This window comes from Panulirus ornatus, chromosome 31, assembly GCF_036320965.1.
Source record: "Panulirus ornatus isolate Po-2019 chromosome 31, ASM3632096v1, whole genome shotgun sequence".
In the NCBI taxonomy this organism is placed as follows: Eukaryota; Metazoa; Arthropoda; class Malacostraca; order Decapoda; family Palinuridae; genus Panulirus; species Panulirus ornatus.
Genome location: NC_092254.1, coordinates 1408944 through 1428307, shown reverse-complemented (window position 1 = coordinate 1428307; position 19364 = coordinate 1408944). Strand labels below are relative to the sequence as shown.

At 45.1% G+C, this 19364-nt stretch overlaps 1 protein-coding gene across 5 annotated transcripts in view; it reads left to right on the top strand.

Moving 5' to 3' along the window:
- Positions 1–19364, top strand: part of Ets65A (DNA-binding protein D-ETS-3) — a 149951-nt gene that overhangs the window by 35924 nt on the left and 94663 nt on the right. For 4 of the 5 annotated variants that reach the window (XM_071680231.1, XM_071680233.1, XM_071680230.1 and 1 more), the window contains exon 5: positions 8736–8780. The exons of the other annotated variant lie outside the window; for it this stretch is intronic. In XM_071680231.1, the coding sequence (XP_071536332.1) occupies positions 8736–8780 (45 nt within the window). The remainder of the gene's footprint in view (positions 1–8735; positions 8781–19364) is intronic. 5 annotated transcript variants of the gene reach the window in all.

Below are 19364 nucleotides of genomic sequence, written 5' to 3'. Positions count from 1 at the left end.
TAGAGGTCGTAGCCCCTCGCCGTCGTATCAATGGGCATTTACGAGGAGCTTTATTCATGCACGCAAATTGACTCACTTGGAGATTACTACGTTATCTCTCCACCGTCGCAGAGTTATGCATCAGCTTTGAGACTCCGAGTATCGTTTGATGTGTGTTATATTCTATATTATTTGATACAGGAAGGCTATTTATGTAAAGGAAATAAAGGACGTGTGTTTCTGTGTCGTCCATTTTGGTCGGTGTGTCTCAGCGATGGTGGGGGGGGGCTCCACTATACTGGTGATAAGTGACAATATGTTCCATTATGTTCGTCGGGGGTGGTGAGGAGGGGGGAACCCAGCCTCGTTCCCAATTGCCCTATTTATACCGATACCCTACACCTCCATCCCTAGGGCGCCCTGGAGCATGCAGGAGCCCAGCGGGGTAACCTCTGCGTCTGTGGTCGGTACAGACGGCCGTCGGAGCCTGGAGGAAAAGGACCCATCTCGAGGGGGCCGTCTGGGGCGGAGGAATGGTCTTGTTTACGTGGTGTTCGAGGTACCGGGGTCGCTCCTGGCTCATTGCCCGCCGCCCTCCTGCTGGTGGGATCTGAGGGGAGAGTGTATGTGTGTGTGTGTGTGTGTGAGAGAGAGAGAGAGAGAGAGAGAGAGAGAGAGAGAGAGAGAGAGAGAGAGAGAGAGAGAGAGCTGAGGGAAGGAGCCTAGGGCGAGGGAAGAAAATAAGACGGTGGGTTTCAACTTTCCGAGGGGAATTATTTTTCGCTTATGGCTTTATAATTCCTTGATGATATTAAGCCATTTTTATGCAAGGGTAATTAATTGATAAAGTTCAGAAATTAACTGAGGAAAAACGTTCTTAACAACATATTAGGGGAGGGGGAAGATTACTGAACCATATTTAAGGTCTCATTTAGGGCAGACATTCCCAGAAGCTGAACGCTCAGAGATTTGTTGATGTAGATACGTTAATAGGATGAGAGATAGATAGATAGATAGATGGATAAATAAGGAGGTAGGTAGAAAATATACATAGTTGGTTGACTGAAAAATAGGGAGGTATGTAAAGAAAAGATAAATTAATATTTTGACTGACAAATAGGAAGGTATGTAGAAGTAGGATAGATAGAATGATTGATACGTAGGAAAGTATATAGAAGTAGGATAGACTGACAAATTGACTGGTGGATAAGAAGGCATGTAGAAAATAGAGAATCTTTCACTCGCTGAGCATGGGATAAGAATGTATTTGAGAGGTTTCATAGACTATATATACCTGTTCCACCTCAGGTTTGACAGCGAAGTTAATGATGACAGATGACTGTATACCTTAAAAGATCAAATTATCAACAGAAATTATGCATGGATTACTTTTCATGCATAATTTCTGTTGTTAATAATTCAGCGTGACTTGATCTCTTAGACCACTGATGGCTCGGTGTTCAAAGTCCTATAGGAATAGAATAATTCGAGTTATATTAGTATAGTCTGTTATACAAAGCTACGTATACACTTCCATATTCACCTTAAGTTATTAAGTAACGTATTCAGTTGTTCATGGTTTTGTCTGGATACTGCTTGATACTGCTTTTATATTCCAGTTTTAATTTCCAGTCTTAAGATAGGACGTTCAGTATACAAGTTAAAGTTTCTCGTCTGTTTCATGGTTTTCTTTAGATCCCAATGATTTCTTTTAAAGTTTGTTGATGTGTGAGATAGTTCAGGAGGGGAAGTCAGTAAAGCAAGCCCCTATTCAGAGAGTGTTTTTGTCGTTTGGAAAAGAGTTACCGAGAAACCCTCTTGAAAAACGGCATCAGGAACTCACGAGGAGGATCGCTAAGAAGTTTTAAAGGAAGTCTTGAAAGGTCTTGTCAGAGAGAGAGAGAGAGAGAGAGAGAGAGAGAGAGAGAGAGGAGGTGGGGTGTTTTCCACGAACTTCAGAGAGTCTGTGATAACGCATGTGAGAGCGACTGATCCCTTATACCACGTATTGAAACTAGATAAGTCATGAGGGGGTCGAACCTTCGTCCTCGATATCCAGTGTCGAAGAGAGATTGTCTTTTATCCCATAATTCTTATTCTCTGGTTCAGGAGACGTCCAGAAGTAAAGCTTGTAATAGTACATAACTGTTCTTAGATTTCATACACAGGGCACATCATAAAGACAAACATCAGTACATAATACTGTACTCTACTGTATTATTTCTGAAGAAAATACAACAGATTGACGTGGCTTATGATATTTTACTTCAGACACAGATGGAGAGAAGTGTCCAGGTTTTCATACCAGTACAGAAACATTGACTAAAAGGGTTATATAATATATGTGTGTAAGGTTTATTATTTTACTTGGTTTGTCCCATATTAATGATAAGCCTCATTATAAACCTTTGACCAACAGACCCGGCAAGAGTAGACTCGTCTTTCTTCAGTAGTTTATAAAAGGGAAAAAAAGAAAAATGGAGTGTGAGATAAGCTTCCCTTCAAAACATAAACATCTTTCCCTGAAGCCAGTTTCCTCTAGGTAACGTTACGATCCTGAGGGTCGGAGGCTCTCCTGGGAAGAAAATGAAAGACGCGAAGAAACACGTCGCAAATGGTGGTGCTATTTTTAGTGTGGCATCGAGTCCACAGGTCATATCTGTGAGTCCACAGGTTATGTCATAAGAGTCCACAGGTCATGTTAGTGAGTCCACACGTCATGTCATCGAGTCCGCACGAATAGTGCACGTACCAGCGTGTCTTCCCCACAACGTAAACCCAGTTATGATCGCATGATCACGTAGCATGTCTCTCGTTATGTACCACACTTGGACGATGGTGGTATGACCCCAGGCGACGCTATTGCGATGCAGGAGGAAAGCATGACTAATTACCTATATCGTTTAAATATCATCCTCAAAACTCAATTATTGAAGTTATAGCTTCAGAGGGACAGTGTATTAGAAAATGGTCAATGTGTGTGTAACATTCTATTAATACCAGAACCCCCACCAGCCACAGTAGTAACCCACCCGATCCTAACACTAAACCAACCCCCGAGCCCACTTCCCAACCCACCCCCCTAACCCTCCCTCGAGCCCACCCTCCGACCAGTACGAATAACGCCGCGCCCACCCGGAAGCCCGTGACGTCAGGGGAGGGAAAGGCTGTGACGTCACAGAGACAAGTGAGCAGCGAGGGTGGGGGCGGGCGGGCGCGCGCCACGTGCTGGGAGAGGCTCTGCCACGTGCCGACCCCGGCCTTAACTCACTAGTTTTAGGGCTTAATGATTTTATTGATGGAGGTCTGTGTTGTACTCTGGCCCGGGTCAATAGGCAAGAATTTAAGCCAGTTATGACCCTGGGTGTAGGGACCAGCAGCCCTAAGGGTTATGACCTAAGGCGACCTTAGAGGGTTGAAACCTAAGGGTCTACCCCGGGTGTACGACCCAGGAGTTCCCTTTAGGTGATGACGTAAAGGGCCCCTCCAGGGTAACAGCCCTTAGCAAGGGCCTCCCAGGGTTTACGACCTACCGATACCCTTTGGGTTATAAGGTCTATGTATGGCTGTATGGTACCCCTTTGCCTTATATTAGGGCCTCGGGGTTTGCGAAATTAATGTCCTTACGGTTATGGTAAAGGTACTAATTTTTGCATTTGGATTATCCTATAATGTCCCTAAAGGCTACTATATGGTGGCCTTGTTCGTACCACCATAGGTCTATAGAATAAGGGCTGCCTTGTTTAACTTACTATTACCTGGCTTCACGTCAGACCTGGCCCTTAAAAGACTACAGTATGACGTCCCTAAGGGCCACAACATACGTGTCCTTCGGGTTGCGACATACGTTCTCTGAAGAGCAAGGGTCCACCGTGTACATCAGGACAGCGCCATATCTGGCAACCACCGCTTAAGATGACCCTGGATACCGACAAGGAAATGACCTCTGACCTCAACTGCGAAATTGACTGAAGCTATTTTTGAAGAATTCGCACAATCTCCAGATTCGCCCTGCGACTTCCACAAAATAGCAGTAAGTTATGTCAGCCATAAACCCCGTCTGGATCCAGCCCACATTAATCTGGCGGTTGTAACTTAGAAGAGAATAATGCAAACCCATAACATCTACCCTAACATGATTGGAAGTTAGTCAACCACTGAAGTTAGAAGAAAATTGAACGAAAATTGCCAATGTTGTTAGACGTAGGCAGAATCAGCGAATATAGTCGTCAACTTTCCGCACACACACACGATTGTTTGCAAATGAACTGCCAGAAAGTATTTGACACTGGTCGCATGGGAAGCTGATTAAGAAGTTAGATGACCAGGGAGGAATAAGGGTGGAATCTCTCGATGGAAGGAAGATTATCTCAGTGGGACCGGGAGTCAGACGAGCCTTCTCTAAAATGATAAGGAAATATTCAGGCAGCTCTTCACATCCTACATGAGGCCAGCACTAGGATGCGCTTCTAAAGTTTGGTCAGCGCGCCAGAAGAAGCACAGAGAACTGACATAGAAGGTCCAGAGGAGGGCAACAAAGATAATACCAGAATGAAGACAGTTGAGTTACAGTAGGAGGCAAGAAGGCTTACATTTGCCCCCCTTGGAAGAAAGAAGAGTGAGGGGTAGCTTGATCACAACCTTTATCAAACTGATTGATGACGTAGACAGTGAATAATTCGTGAAATGTAGGGGTAAAACAACCATTGAACTTAAGATTGAGTATGGAACTTGATGAAGAATAAGTGAATATGAAAATGGTGGATGAATGGAATGAGGTAACTGAGGGCATGTGTAATTGCAGATAACTTACAGAAATTAAAGAAGTTATTTGATAGAGAACGTTCCATAGATGGGGTCCCACACATCTGAAACTCAATTCATGTAAAGAACAAGTAATCAGTTACATCCTGTTCAACACGAGGAAAAATATTTTTGATTATTTTAGTGATATGATGAGAGATGTGGATATTTTCCTGAAAAATACGTAGCCGTTATTGTGATGTATGCGAAATATTAATGTTTTGTTGCTCATTGGAATGTACCCATTTCCTGAAGATCTAGCCAGATTGTCAACAGCCATATTATTGCCACAAACTCCGCCCACTGTGATTTAATAATTTGGGACAAGGCCAGACGAGGCGGGTGGCAACTGCTGTGTGAATATTGGCCGTTAGCGTACATATTTTGACCCTCATAACTTGTCTATGATAAATAATAAAACGCGCGGGAAAATATTGGCGCGCTCCGGAGTAAGGCAGGGGATGTTCGGACGGTCACGGTGGCTCTGGCTTGAATTTTAGTGTGGGCATTAGATACACGTCTGTGAATTATGGACGGTAAAGACTTTGGAAGTCAAGTTAGTCATATATCCGTGCACATATCACATACAAGACTTCAGAAAATCAAGTTTAAAATATAGTCTATATTACTCCTTCCTCGGCAGAAATTCTTTTATTACATATGACGCGAAATTGTACCCTAGAAGGCAGAACTCTGGGATATATCAAGGAAGTTCCACTTGCCTTTGAAGTTTAAGACCAGCGACTCTTCCCATCGAGGGAAGTCGGGAGTTGAGGGTTCGGGACGCGGGGTTGAAGTGGCGTGATTGTCTGCGGTCCATTGGCCGCTGGCGGGAGATTTTTATCCGGGACTCTGGAAAGTCAGCTGATTTATAGACTCGACTCAGCGCTGCCAAAGCCGTCCGTTATCAGCTCTCTCAAAGAAAGTTCTCCATGATTCAAGAAAATATTATAGACTCACGATTGAATTTTGAAAGTTTATAAAGGTCTAGAGAGGGGCGCGCGGGGATCACTCGGCGCTCCGCGATAAGCCGATAATTCCCCTCCCGAGTTGTGAAAGCATTAGGTCGATTTATTACAGACAAGGGAAGCCTTTGCAACGCTGATGTATAAACCTGACTAGGGGCAGCGGGTTCGCTAAAGATGGTAGTTTAGATGAACGCCCGCCCACACTGCTCTATATTTCACACGGATGTTGGTGTGTGGACCTGTGATAGATGATGGGCGCGGGGGAGGGCTGTTTGTGGGCGTGGTGGCTGCGCGGGCGTCCCTGGGTGGCGCGGGAGAGATTTTTGTGTACTTGCGAATTAGAGAGGAAAGGCGCGGGATGCGTGTGAGGCAGCTGCCATCCACGCTGGCGGCTGGGTTATGTTTATGTAAATCATTGATACATAATTTATTTAGCAGAAAATGAAATACGTTAATTTTGTAATAAAATGTTTGTTTAATGATTGTACTGTGGATATACGATATTTTATATTGAGTATAAGGTAGATAGCAAATCACAATTAAGTACAAGTGTTTAACAACGTCACTTCTTTCCACTCAGTCTTCTGTAGTGCAGTGGTTAGCGTCACTGGCTGTGTTTCACGGCCAGACCCTCTCGGTTTCGAATCCTAGGCGCGGCAATCTGCCCACAGCCAGCCCAGCAGTTCATCCTCCCCTCGGGTCTGGGAGGTGAATAGGTACTTGGTGTAGGGGCATGTGTATGTATGTATGTACACACACACACACACACACACACACACACGTCTTAACAGTAACAACACCGACCCAGAACTACGTGACCTAACAAGGCAGCTCCACTAGGGAGGCAGATGACGCAAGGATCAAGATGGCGGCGGACTGACCCGTTGGGCCACGTGGTCGCCTTGTTGAGGGTGTCCCCTCCTGCTTGGTCAGTTGCGGACACACGTTCTCTCCCCTCAACCGGGCAGGGCGGAAGGAGGGAACGAGTGTGAGGGGGGAGAAGAGAAAGAGGGGAGAGAGGGAGAGGGGAGGAATAAAAATGTCGGATGGACGTTTTCTATACGTGCGTTCTGTTTGACTGCTTGTACACTGGACGTACATGTGTGTGTATAATGTGACCTTGGTCATGTGTACCTGTTGTGTGAACGCATCTGGATCTCGGTACACAACATGTTTGACCTCCCAAGACCCAACACAGGCGACCCGCGCTCCAAAACTAGTTGAATTTGGCCAGCACCAAACATCTTGACCTTCACTGACGACGTAACCTCCCTTGACTCCGTGTGACCTTGATCGGACAAGATAAAAATCATTTTCCATGAGATTTAAACTCCCAATTATCATAACTTTGAAGTGATGCGACCTGCCGGTTATGACCCAATTTAAACCGTTGTAAAGCCAGTTATTATGACCCATTTTGAACTTCTGTCCCCAATTATGACCTTATGTGACCCTGTGACCAGTCATTAAAACCACATTCGAACCTACTTGGCCTTTCCAGAACTTTGAACCCTATTTCAGTTGGTGTGGTGCCCCAGTTTTTATGGCTCTATTTCAACATGACCCCAATTTCATAACCCTGTTTGGAATGGATATAACCCCCAAATATTATGACTAAACTATTGTGACTCCCAGTTATTATAACCCAATTTAAACGGATTTGACACTAATTATGATACCCATGCTGTTTGGAGCGTTGTAATCCCGAGCGTAAAACCAGCAGACCTATGACCCGGTCCAATTGGGCAGTGATGGCACTTGACTCGGCCTGACCTAGGTTGACACGAGTAGCATAATGACTCGGTGCCAAGCCATGACTCTGGACCTGACCTGGCGTGAGTCACGGTTGGTGAAGGTGTGACTCACTTGACTGGTTGAGTCAGGACGAGTCTAGAGGTAATGGTTGAGTCAGGGATGCGCTCCTGCCTTGTTTACTCTTGGATTTGCATATTGTATCCACAGTCAAACGACCTGGAAGTGATTGATGGTGGGGGTGGGGGGGGGGGGGGAGGTTCTGCCGTGGAAGGGTTGTGATGTGGAGGAGGGGGGGGGGAGGAGGCGTGAAGAACTCTCTCTCTCTCTCTCTCTCTCTCTCTCTCTCTCTCTCTCTCTCTCTCTCTCTCTCTCTCTCTCTCTCTCTCACACACACACACAACCATTCATGTCTTGTGTTTTGTGTTGTAGTTGTTCCCACGTTGTTTAGGTGTTGTTAGATGCTTGTGGGACGATAGATCTTTATATTTTCCCCACAGCTTGTCCTGTTACTTGTATGTCTGCCTCTTGTTAGGTGTTCATCATTCGCTCGTTTGTAGCGTGAATCTTGTTGCCCTTTTTATTTTTATTTCACCTCTTACTAATTAGCTTGTTAGCTGTGCATTGTATGGTCGTTAGCTGCTCGTTAGCTTACGGAGGAGTGGGGATTCGTGTGTCTGGGGCCTTCCCCCTAGTACATCCATTATCGAAATTGAACGTAACAACTGAAATTGATGGTGGGTCATCCAGGCCGAATTGATGACCAGCTTAGCGGAACGACCTGACCATCTCTCGAGGACGACCTAGGGTCCACGACCTGACCGCCTTGGGGAGACGACCTGATCCTTAGGGAACTAACTACCTGGTGCCCTACAGGGGAACGACCTAATCTACCTGGGGGAGGGGACATGACTGACTCCCCTGACAGTGACGCCCTCATACCAACATCTTTGTACTAACGTCTCGACATACACCCACCCTGATACCAACGGGTTTGTATCATTAAGGTAATGACACCTTGATTATCTCCCCAGGTACTAACACTGAGCTACTAACTCCCCAGGTACTAACACTGAGCTCCTAACTCCCCAGGTACTAACACAGCTGCTAACTCCCCAGGCATTAACACTGAGCCACTATCTCCCCAAGTAGTAACACAGAGCCACTGTCTCCCCTGGTACTAACATAGCTACTAACTCCCCAGGTACTAACATGAAGGTATCTCCCTTACAGAGTCTGGCCTGGGGCGAGACAAGGGCCTCACCTCCCTCCTTAATGGTAAGTACTCAACCCGCTGTTGTGAAGGAAGTAAACCTGGCCCCCTTTCCCCTGGAACCTCTTCCTTACTCATCCTCTCCCCCTGTATTCATCCTGCGTCCCCTATACCCATCCTGTCTTCCTTTATTTACCCGTCCTTCTCCCTTACTCATTCCGTGACTCACCACGTTTTCCCTGTTTCGCATTACTCGCCACCCACCACGGTGAGTAACTCTGTGCCCCTCATGCATATAGATATATGTAGATAGATAGATAGATAGATAGTATTCCTTTTAAGAAAATTAACACCAGGAAGGAACTAAAGGTCATAGGTCAACTTTCTGACCTTTCTCACGTGATGGAACCACTAAATCATGACCCCCTCCCCCCGTCACCGTGAAGTATTTATGACCTCTTGGTCTGGATTAATGACCATGTACCACTTAATAGACATCAATACACATTAAACCCAGCCCTCCCATATATATATATATATATATATATATATATATATATATAGATATATTGGTCAGTATTACCATGACGTGTGCGTCATCCTTAAGGGTCATTACCAGTTGATGGTTGGGTCGTTACTATCTTGATCACGTGTGTGGCGACACATCATCGTGGCTCGGGCCTTGGCCGGCCCTGATCTTCACTACCACCTCCACTACTACTACTACTACTACTACTACAGCAGCACACTACCCCACGACCATGATCATGATCACCCGTCATACACATCGTCATTTTTCTCACTTGCACATCGTTTTGCTCCCCCACCCCTCCTTCCCTCCCTCCCCTCCCTCCCCTCCCTCCCTCCCACTATCAGTCTCCATCACCAGTCGCGCCCGCCCGCCCCCCCACCAGCGTCATCACTATTATCATCACCATCATCGCCCTCTCCATTACTACACTACCACACAAACCTACTCCAACACCACCACCACCACCACCACCCTACATAAAAGGCGCAAGGGAGGGAAGGGGGGGGGGGGGTGTTGGGGGAGAAGAGTTGGGGTGGAGGCAATGGGGAGTTGTGAGGTTGGCACCCAGCTGACCTAACTCGCTGGGGTTACTCACGTGACCATACTGAGTGAACTGGTTGGATAGATAGATGATATATATATATATATATATATATATATATATATATATATAAATGACTACCTGCAGATAGTTATACAGGACTTGCCTGCGTGTCACACATAGAACAAGGACATTCTAATGTTACATGGAAAGCTGTGAGGAAACAGAGTTTTTTTGTCTTTTTTCTTGGTTTGTTTTAGCTTAACCTTTGTTTATAGTTGATAATTTCGTTATCGTTTATGTTGTTATATCGCCACTTACTCCCTCCAGTTATTCATTTTCTTTCCTCAGCACTTCTTTATTCATTGTGCCTTCTCTTCTCTCTTTTTATTTCACCTTCTTTCACTTTCAGTCGCCTCATTTTTACCCCTTCCCCTCCCTCCCCCCCGGTGGGTGACCCGCTCTTATCGCCTTATCTCAGTAATTTCTGATGTACTACGTTTGTTTACTATCAGCCCTCCACCAGCCACCAAACTCCGCCGGAATAAATGTTCGCGTTCCACTTCCTCCTCCTTCCTAACCCCAGAAGAAATCGATGGTTACCCACAGTGCATCATTATGGATCCTCAAGATCATGAAGATGGTTAGAAATCGTTTGGGTACAGTAAGCCTGGGGTGTTAGGAGGTTTTTAGGGCGGGTATACGCCAAGTTATAACGCCGCGAAGTTAGTATTCAATTCAGGGCTGTTAATGGTCTGTTCATTGACGGATGATCACCATATACGGGAGGGGCCGCCACGCCACCACCACACATTCATTTCATCTCTTCCTGAATATCTTCGGACGCTGCCACTCTCTACCCCACAGCTCCGGGCGAAAACTTGTGGAATGGGTCGTTGTCTTGTGGTGATGTGCCAGGGAGCAGTGTATGGGGGTAGAGACCCCACCTCCAACACCCCCCCCTCCAGTGGTCCGCGCGGTGCATTTGGACCCGGGGTTTGTGTAGGATGGAACTAAGTGGTTCTGCCCACGTTATTACCGCGTGTCGTAATTACCCGTGGGTCCAGCCTGGCTCTCGTAAGGAAAGATGGAGTTGTGGATGTTGGGGGACTGTAATTACGATAGTCGGGAAGCACTCGAATATCATCAATAGCTTACGATAGTCGGGAGGGACTCTGTGTTATCAGTAGCTTACGATAGTCGGGAGGGACTCTGTGTTATCAGTAGCTTACTATTTGTGGATAAGGCGATAGTTGAGGATGAAGGCCGTCTTTATCAATTGTTGTGATGTACGACTAGGACGACTTTAACCCCTTCTGTTGGACGACTAAAGTCGTTTTATTCAGTAGGATGAATCTTCCTAGTCAGGGAGTTAAGGGGGTGTTGGGTCGTCATATTCAGGGGGTAAAGTCGTCGTCTTCAGGGAGTTAAGGGGTAAGGTGGTCGTCTCGCTGCTCGTGGGACTGGTCGATGAATGAGAGAGAGAGAGAGAGAGAGAGAGAGAGAGAGAGAGAGAGAGAGAGAGAGAGGCCAGACCGTTATGTGAGCACAATTACCTGTGATCAGTCTTCCATTTATGAAAAAAATAATGGAAAAAAAATGGTTATTAAAACAAGATAATCACCAGCCGTCCAGGGGAACAAACAACCATTACGCAGCGTTGTAGGGAGGGTCGTAAGTGGAGGTAGTTAGCTAATCACCAATTGGATTGTTTCCCCCTGATCACGCCATTGATCGCCAGTTAAGCCATCATTTGTAACACTGGGATCAGGGTTTTGCTTAGACGGGCCTCGTGTCGCAGTGTTGCAAATGGTGATAAATGAATAGGTGTACGACTCTTGACCGCGACGGTACGACCCTTGGATATATATATGATGAACTAGTTATTTGACCTGACCCTTAAGGATCAGGTCATTATATCTAAGGGTTCGTGTTTGAGGGTCGTAAGGTCGTGCTTAAAGGTCGCACCGTCGTACTTAAAGGTCGTAACGTCTTCTGAAAGGTCGTACCGTCGTGCTCCGGGGCTAGATTCTATATCCCAGTAGTTTTGATTGATAAGACAGAGGGACACAGGGCCATTGTCTCCATCCAAAGTCTTAAAACAAATTTTCAGGATAAATGATGAAGACTTTAAAGAAAAGTCCTGTAAATAGTAATCCCGTCAGACTTAAAGGTCAAGTCTTGAGATGTCTAGATCACACACATACACGCACACACACACACACACACACACACACACACACACACACTGCAAGACTCGAGCGAGAGAGTCGTCAAAGACTGTCCCTTGTTAAATGAAGCCTTCCATCCTCTGGGGAGACTGTAGTAATAAGTCTGAAAAAAAAGTCTTTATCGTGGTGGTGTTCACGTCTGAAGAGCCAGACCAGGGGGGAGCACCACCACAGTGGCACAAAGACGGCCATGGTGGGTCTTCCACTCGGCCTTCCTGCCACAGTGGTCTCTCGGCGTAACCAGACGAAAGAGACGTCGGTTCGAATCCCTTTGTGGGCCAGAAGGCGACGGTGTGCGGATGTTGCTAATGAGAGTTCCCCTGGGGGCGTGTCCTGGGGGAGGGGACCTGGCTTCTCGGGGGATGTGGGGGTGGGGAAAGAGATGAGAGAGTAGAGGGTGATTACTGTGTGTGTGTTACGGGGAGGGAGTTTTACACTGGTGTTGCCTCGTATATTAACCTTGTATATATGTATATTGTGTATATTCCTATGTATTTACACACACACACACACACACACACACACACACCCTAGCCTAAACCAGGTACCCAATTATCGACCAGCCCCGAGGGGAGGATGAACACCTGGGCTGGGTGTGGGTCGATTGCCACGCCCAGGATTCGAACCCATACTGCTCCGACCCCGGGCTGGCCCGTGCTGTCTCATGGACAGTGATGCTAACCACTGCACCACGGAGGCTCGTGTGTGTTACAGGACTCCGCCGGCGAACATAAACGATGAATGGGTAGAGTCGTGTGAAGAACAGTCTCACTCCAGTGAGCGTCCACTATTTCCCTGCTACTGGGTGGAGTGCAGCCTGCGAACTGCGAAAGACCAATAAGATGGAATCTAGGATCGTATGAAGTGATATATGTATATATTGTGGTAGTGTATGTATAATACGTGGCCGCCGTTTTCTTCTGTTTGTGTGTCTACCTGCTAAACTACTTCTGTGACGTAATATCCTTATCTATATCCTATCCCTTCCGTCTATCCTGCTATCTAATCCTGTCCCTTGTGCCCGTCCGTTCCGTCCAGACCGGTGGTCTCCTGTCCCATTTCCACTGTTCCATCTTAAGGAATGGTGACGTTTTCTATATTTTCCCTATTTTATTTTCCTTTACTCATTTTTCCTGTACTAATCTCACCACACTTTAATTTTCCTCCTTATTTTTCCTTATTTTCCTGTCGTATTCACGCCCTGGGGGAGTGACAGTCCTCCCTGACCACGCCCGCCCCCCTCCCCCCTGGTTTAGAGAGGTAGTTGTGGTGGAGATGTGGTACTTGTGTTGGTGATGGTGGTGGTGGTGGGAGGGGGGAGAGTAATGTCGAGTGCTCTACCGTTATTATACGGGGTTTACACGCTCCCTGTTGATGGACTGGCTTCTGTTGTTGGTACTGTTGAGGGTAGACCGTTTGTGGGAAGATATATAAAATCAGCTTGTCCAACCTGACGTCTTATTTCACAAATTTACGAAAAATACGTCTTGATTTACATTTCCATGATTGTAGTTGTAAAATCTTTGATTTACGTTTGTTTTACATATGGCTGTGCTTGTAGATGTTGTGGTGCGTCGTATGTGGTTGTAATGTTAGCCTTGATGTTGTGATGATGTTATATGTTGTGGTGCGTCGTATGTGGTTGTAATGTTAGCCTTGATGTTGTGATGATGTTATATAATGATAAGTTATAGGAGGACGTTGTTTATACTGGCAGTGTCTGGTGTCGTATACCTCTCTCTCTCTCTCTCTCTCTCTCTCTCTCTCTCTCTCTCTCTCTCTCTCTCCAGTTCGTGGTGCTTTCCCCCCGGCACACGCCGGCCTGGGGTTACCCCCTCTCCAGCTTCCGGGGTTTTGGCGTGGAGAATGGCGAGATGGAGCCGATATGTCGCCTCTCTTGGCCACCTCTGGCGCGAAAACTTGGCGGATTTTCACAATTTTGCATCTCATTCCCATTTTCTGCGCATCTGCATTCCATTTTCCTTCTCTATCTCATCGTAGACTAAAAAAGAAAACTACCACACCGGAACCGAAGAAAACGTACTGTGCAGCTCCGTCATGTGCGTTAAACCAGTGTTTCGAAGGTTCGAACGGCGAGCGAATTTACCCCAAACAAGAAATCCGATCCGATACAGCATCGGGAATAGAAAAAAGAGGGTCGACAAGTTCTTCCCCCCCGACCTCCCCAGCCAACACCCGCCCCCCTCCCCCCCTCCCCTCGAAGAAAGGTATTGAATAGCGGTGTGCCGATATCCGTGGAACTTGTGTGTGTGTATGATAGAAAAAAAAAAAATGGGGTAGGGGAAGGGAGATGGGTGGGAGGGGGAGGGGGTCCCCAACAACAATGGGAGCGACAGTCGCTTATGCGGTGTAAATAGCTTAGTGTCCCCCCCCCCCCCACCACGACACCCCCCTCCGCCACCACAACCCCCCCCCTCCCCAGCAGGAGTTATTTTCACCGTATGTTTATTTGGTGTGGCCGCAGCGAGGCTTCCCAGCCTCCCTCTTGATGTGTTTTGAGATAGCTTGACTTGTGGAAATACGGGGGAGTGGCCGGCCACGCCATATATATATATATATATATATATATATATATATATATATATATATATTTACAGACACACATGTATATGGTAGGTAGAGTGATTAATATGTAGGTAGGTTGTAGAGGCAGATAACTGTATGGTAGATAGACGAGTAGATGTCGAGTAGAACGGTAAGTATGCAAATATTCAGTATTTGGTGGAAAGGTTTAAGAAACATGTTCTTCCTGTGTTATAGACGTTGCATTTGTAGTTGTTCTTCATGTTATATTTATTCAGATTGGTTGTCCATTATCTGCAGATGTTCTTTACACATATGTTTTGTATGTTCTGATGACGTATTTGCTTTTCATTATGTAAATGTTCTTCATGCTGTTGTTCATGTAAATGTCAAAAAATGCAAGTTTCTCTTGATGTAAATGTTATATAATGTTATTGAAGGTCAAGTTATACATGTTCTTATGTCTTGAATTTACTCCGTTTGGCAAAAAAAAAAAAAAAAAAATGTACAGAGTGAGCTGTCCTCCAGAAACAAGCCATATGGAACACGTCAGCTTTACATTTTATATTTGTGATACTACAGGAGGGGGAGAGTTCTTTTTAGCGCCCCTCTCCCCTGCCCCCACTTTCGCCCACGTTACTCCTTTAAGGGTCAAATCAAAGGTAAGATCAACACAACAAAGAATTGATGGATATGCTTATCAGATGTGTTTACGTGGTTTTCTCGTTATACCGTTGATATGTGCAACACTTCTGATTACCCGTAAATTGAGTTGGATATTAAGGTTGGCTTCGAGTGGTTGCGTACATTCCGTTTTCTAAACTTTAGAATAGTGACTGCGGTAGAAAATGCAATCAGCGTTACAGAAAACGGGCGTCATATTAGTTTTCCTTATAGGGACCATGTCTCTTCCCATTTTCTTTTCCGTTATTCCTTCCCCCTCCACCCTTTATAACCCTCTTATCTAACCTCCCCTGTCTCAGCTGATAATGACTTCTCTTCTAGGGGACGTCGTCCCATTTTCTTCGCCAGCTGTCGGCCCCCATAATGGCCTTTAATGTCCGTTTTCTTCGTATTATTTCGACTGTTTTCTACATGGGATGGAAAGCCTTCCGCTATTGTTGTGATTTTTCTCAGATCAGATAAAACGGAGGAAGTATTTGTTTCTTTATATATATATATATATATATATATATATATATATATATATATATATATATATATATATATAGTTTTTATTAATGTATGGAACACTATTTTCTGATTGCTTACATTGCTTTAGATTCGATATTATTAATTACATAGAAAGGTTGGCATTGTGTGGCGGGAGTGCCAGAATAGGCACTGGCCTAAGTGCCACAGGGCACTGGCCCTTATCATGCCTGGCTCTCCTCCTCCCGCACCCCCACGATAAGGAGAGATAACCAAGGGCGGAGGAGAGGAAGGGGAATAGGAGATAGTATACGAGGAGGAACGAGAGATAAAGTTTTTGAGACAAGGAGGGTGAGTGAAATTCTATGGGGAAATTTAGAGATAGTGAGAGAGACCAGTGGGTGAGAAAGAGATAAAGATATTATGTGAGAAGTTCTGAGATAGAAAGATAGAGACGGCTTGCGTTTGAGAGACCTTAAGACAAACGTACGTTTGGAGACAATGAGACGAGAGAGAGAGAATACATGGAGAACGAGATTCTCCAGGAGGTGTGGAGATAGAGAGGAGAGATAATAAGAAAGAAGAAATCTCTCCTAACCTGGCCCTAACTAGGGCTGCTGAAGGGACCCTTAAACCGGACCCCTTTCCCTTTATCAGGGTCTTCAGGTCTTTGATAAGGTACGAGTAAGAATCACTTTAATAAGAGTGTGAATTTAGGGAATTAGAGCATGAAGGGATTCGACTCCCCTTGAAATGGGCATTCAAGGATCGTACCTCTTGAAGCAGAACATTTAGAGATTCCTCCTCCCTTAAAAAGAGCATTGAGGGATTTTGTCTCCTTAAACGGAAAAGTTAGGGATTTTACCTCGTTGAATAGAACATACAGGGATTCTGCCTCCATGAATGTTGTACTGGGGAAGCTTGCCTCATTAAGGAATGATGTATGTAAAGTTGTTTGAGTTTGTTATTTAAGTTCTCTTCTTAGCCTTAGCATCACAAAGTCCCAGAGGGATAACGAATTACACCCGTTTTACACGTAAGATAACCCCAACCCTATAAAGAGTAGCGCCTACTGTATATATAAGATAGCCATAACCCCTTCATGATAACACAATAAAGCCGACTGTATATATAAGATAACCGGAGGTCGTTAAAGGTAGCACTAAACCTCATATTAACGCATAACACTACCTCAACCCCATTAAGATAACACACAACCACCCATCGTAACACCTCATAGATAACCTCTATTCGCATATGATAACATTACCAACAATATATATGGAGAGAGAGAGAGAGAGAGAGAGAGTTGTTATTATAGATAAATATTTGTAGAAAGAAGGCCTCCAATGGTTTTTAATTTCTATTACCACACAACACTACAGACTTCTATTTCCGTTCTGTTTCCATTGAGGTCGGTAGGGCTCTTTCCTCGCGGGGACAAAGGCGGGCCATCCCCCTGGGCGATAGCGGTTAGCGCTTTCCTGCCCCCACGAGACCTGCGCTAATTATCAGCGGGTTGTGTGTGACGTCACGCGGCCTGATAATTAACATCGGCTAATTATCAGGTCCACGTGATAATTAGAGTAATGTTGTGTGTTAGCTGGCCGGGTATTGTGAATGTGTATTGTTATTTGCACTTCATTTGTAGTCTCATTATTTTGCGATGTGCGCGCGCGCGCGCACACACACACACACACACACACACACACACACACACACACACCACACACACACACACACACACCACACACACACACACACACACACACACTCACTTTGGAGGTGTTGGAAACTCTATAGATATCTAGGAGAGAGAATATTGAACGTAGATTAAATAAGTAAGAGAAAAAATGGTTTCATGAAAAGGAGTTCATGTGTGACGAATCCCATAAATTGATATTAGAGGGTTGTTAAAGAGAAAATGTGAAGGTTGGGCACACTGTGTGGATGTGGACTGCCAGAAAGCGTTTGACACTGCCCTACTTGGAGGGTTGGTACAAAACGTTGGATCTTCAGGTGTGGAAGAAGATTCATTCAGTGGATAGAAAGTGACCTTAGTGGAAGGGAACCAAAGGACACCGCACCTCCGGATGCACAAAGAAATGATAAGGAAGGTACAGATTAATTTGTCCACCATGGAAGAGAGAAGAGTAAGGAGTGACTTTCTCACATTTTAGATCTCGCCACTTTCATAACATCAAATGTGAAGAGTTCTAGAGATGCCAGAGACCATAACATGAAGTTAAGTGAGGTTATTGTTGGAGAAGATGTACAACGTAAAATGAATTAGTGGTTGAATGGAATACAGTAGATGGTGAAACTGTCATTGTGATACCATAGAGAAGTTTAAATGGTTGTAAGATAGTAGAACTCCCTCCCCGAACTGCACAAAATCATTATATATATAGTTATGGAGATTGGGCTCTGGTTACATTGTATGACACCTGACGGCCGTAGATTAGATGTATGCAATTAAGGCCATTCCTTTGTTCCTCGTGTTACCTTCTTAAGGAGGAAGAGGCAATTAGGTAAGAACCAAAGTCTATCTATACACACGAGTAGACGTCTCTCCCTCCACAGTGGCAGCACCTCCCGTCCCAGACACTAGATGTCAAGGAGGACAGTTCCCCCTCCAGCGGCCACGTCTCGTTTTCAGAAATTAATAACAGAAATTACTTACCAGACAGTATTGGTAATGTTGGGGTGTCGGAGGCGGCCGATAGCAGCGATGGCAACGCTGATACTGTATGTGTGTGTGTATAGGGAAGAAGACTGGGTGTTTGTGCTTGTTTGTCTGTTGGAGTGATGGTGGTAGTACTGTGTGTGTGTGTGTGTGTGTGTATGTCTTGGTGTTATGACAGTGCGTGTGTTTGTGTAATAGGGACTGGTTTCGATGGTAGCTTTGTTTGTGAATGTGAGCGTGATTTTGTCTTGAAAACTACTATTATGTTGTTATAGTGTATGTGTGGATGGGATTTTATAGTGTGTGTGGATGGGTTTTCAGAGTGTTTTTGTGTTTGTTTCTGTGAATTTGTCGCCGTTCAGACACTATCTTTTTTGTGTGTGTCTATAAGGATGTGTGTGTGTGTGTGTGTGTGTTATCTGTCTGAGTGTGTGTCTTCAGCAGGTGTTAGTGTTCTTATGTTTCTTTTCTTCCATATATTAACAAATACACTCCTGACAAACACTTTTCTCCTGGTCTCTGCTTAAACATAAAGAAAACTTAGAAATGATAATGATAACAACAAGACAGCCATTCTCACGTGGTTCCTGTGGTATTTGATTGAAAGCTGATCCGGCGGTTAATGAGGAATTAAACTACGCTAATTGATTTGCCAACGACCCGTCTTTCTCTCGCCTTCTCAACCATGGCCGATATGCCAGTATCAGGTTGAGCCGGTGGGTTTACTGCTAGGATCATCTCGTTTACAAAGTTGAAGATAATGATTGGACTTTCCCACGGCAGGGAAAACTTTGTCTGATGACATTCATAATTTTTCCTTATCCAAGATTTGTAGGAAGAGAATGACGGCCAAACTACCCTTAAAGTTCGGGGCAAAACTTTCCTCATCAAACATGCCCATTAAACCGGGTTTAACCAGGGTTTAGATTAATGATGGTGCTACGTACCTACCTTGAGGCTCAG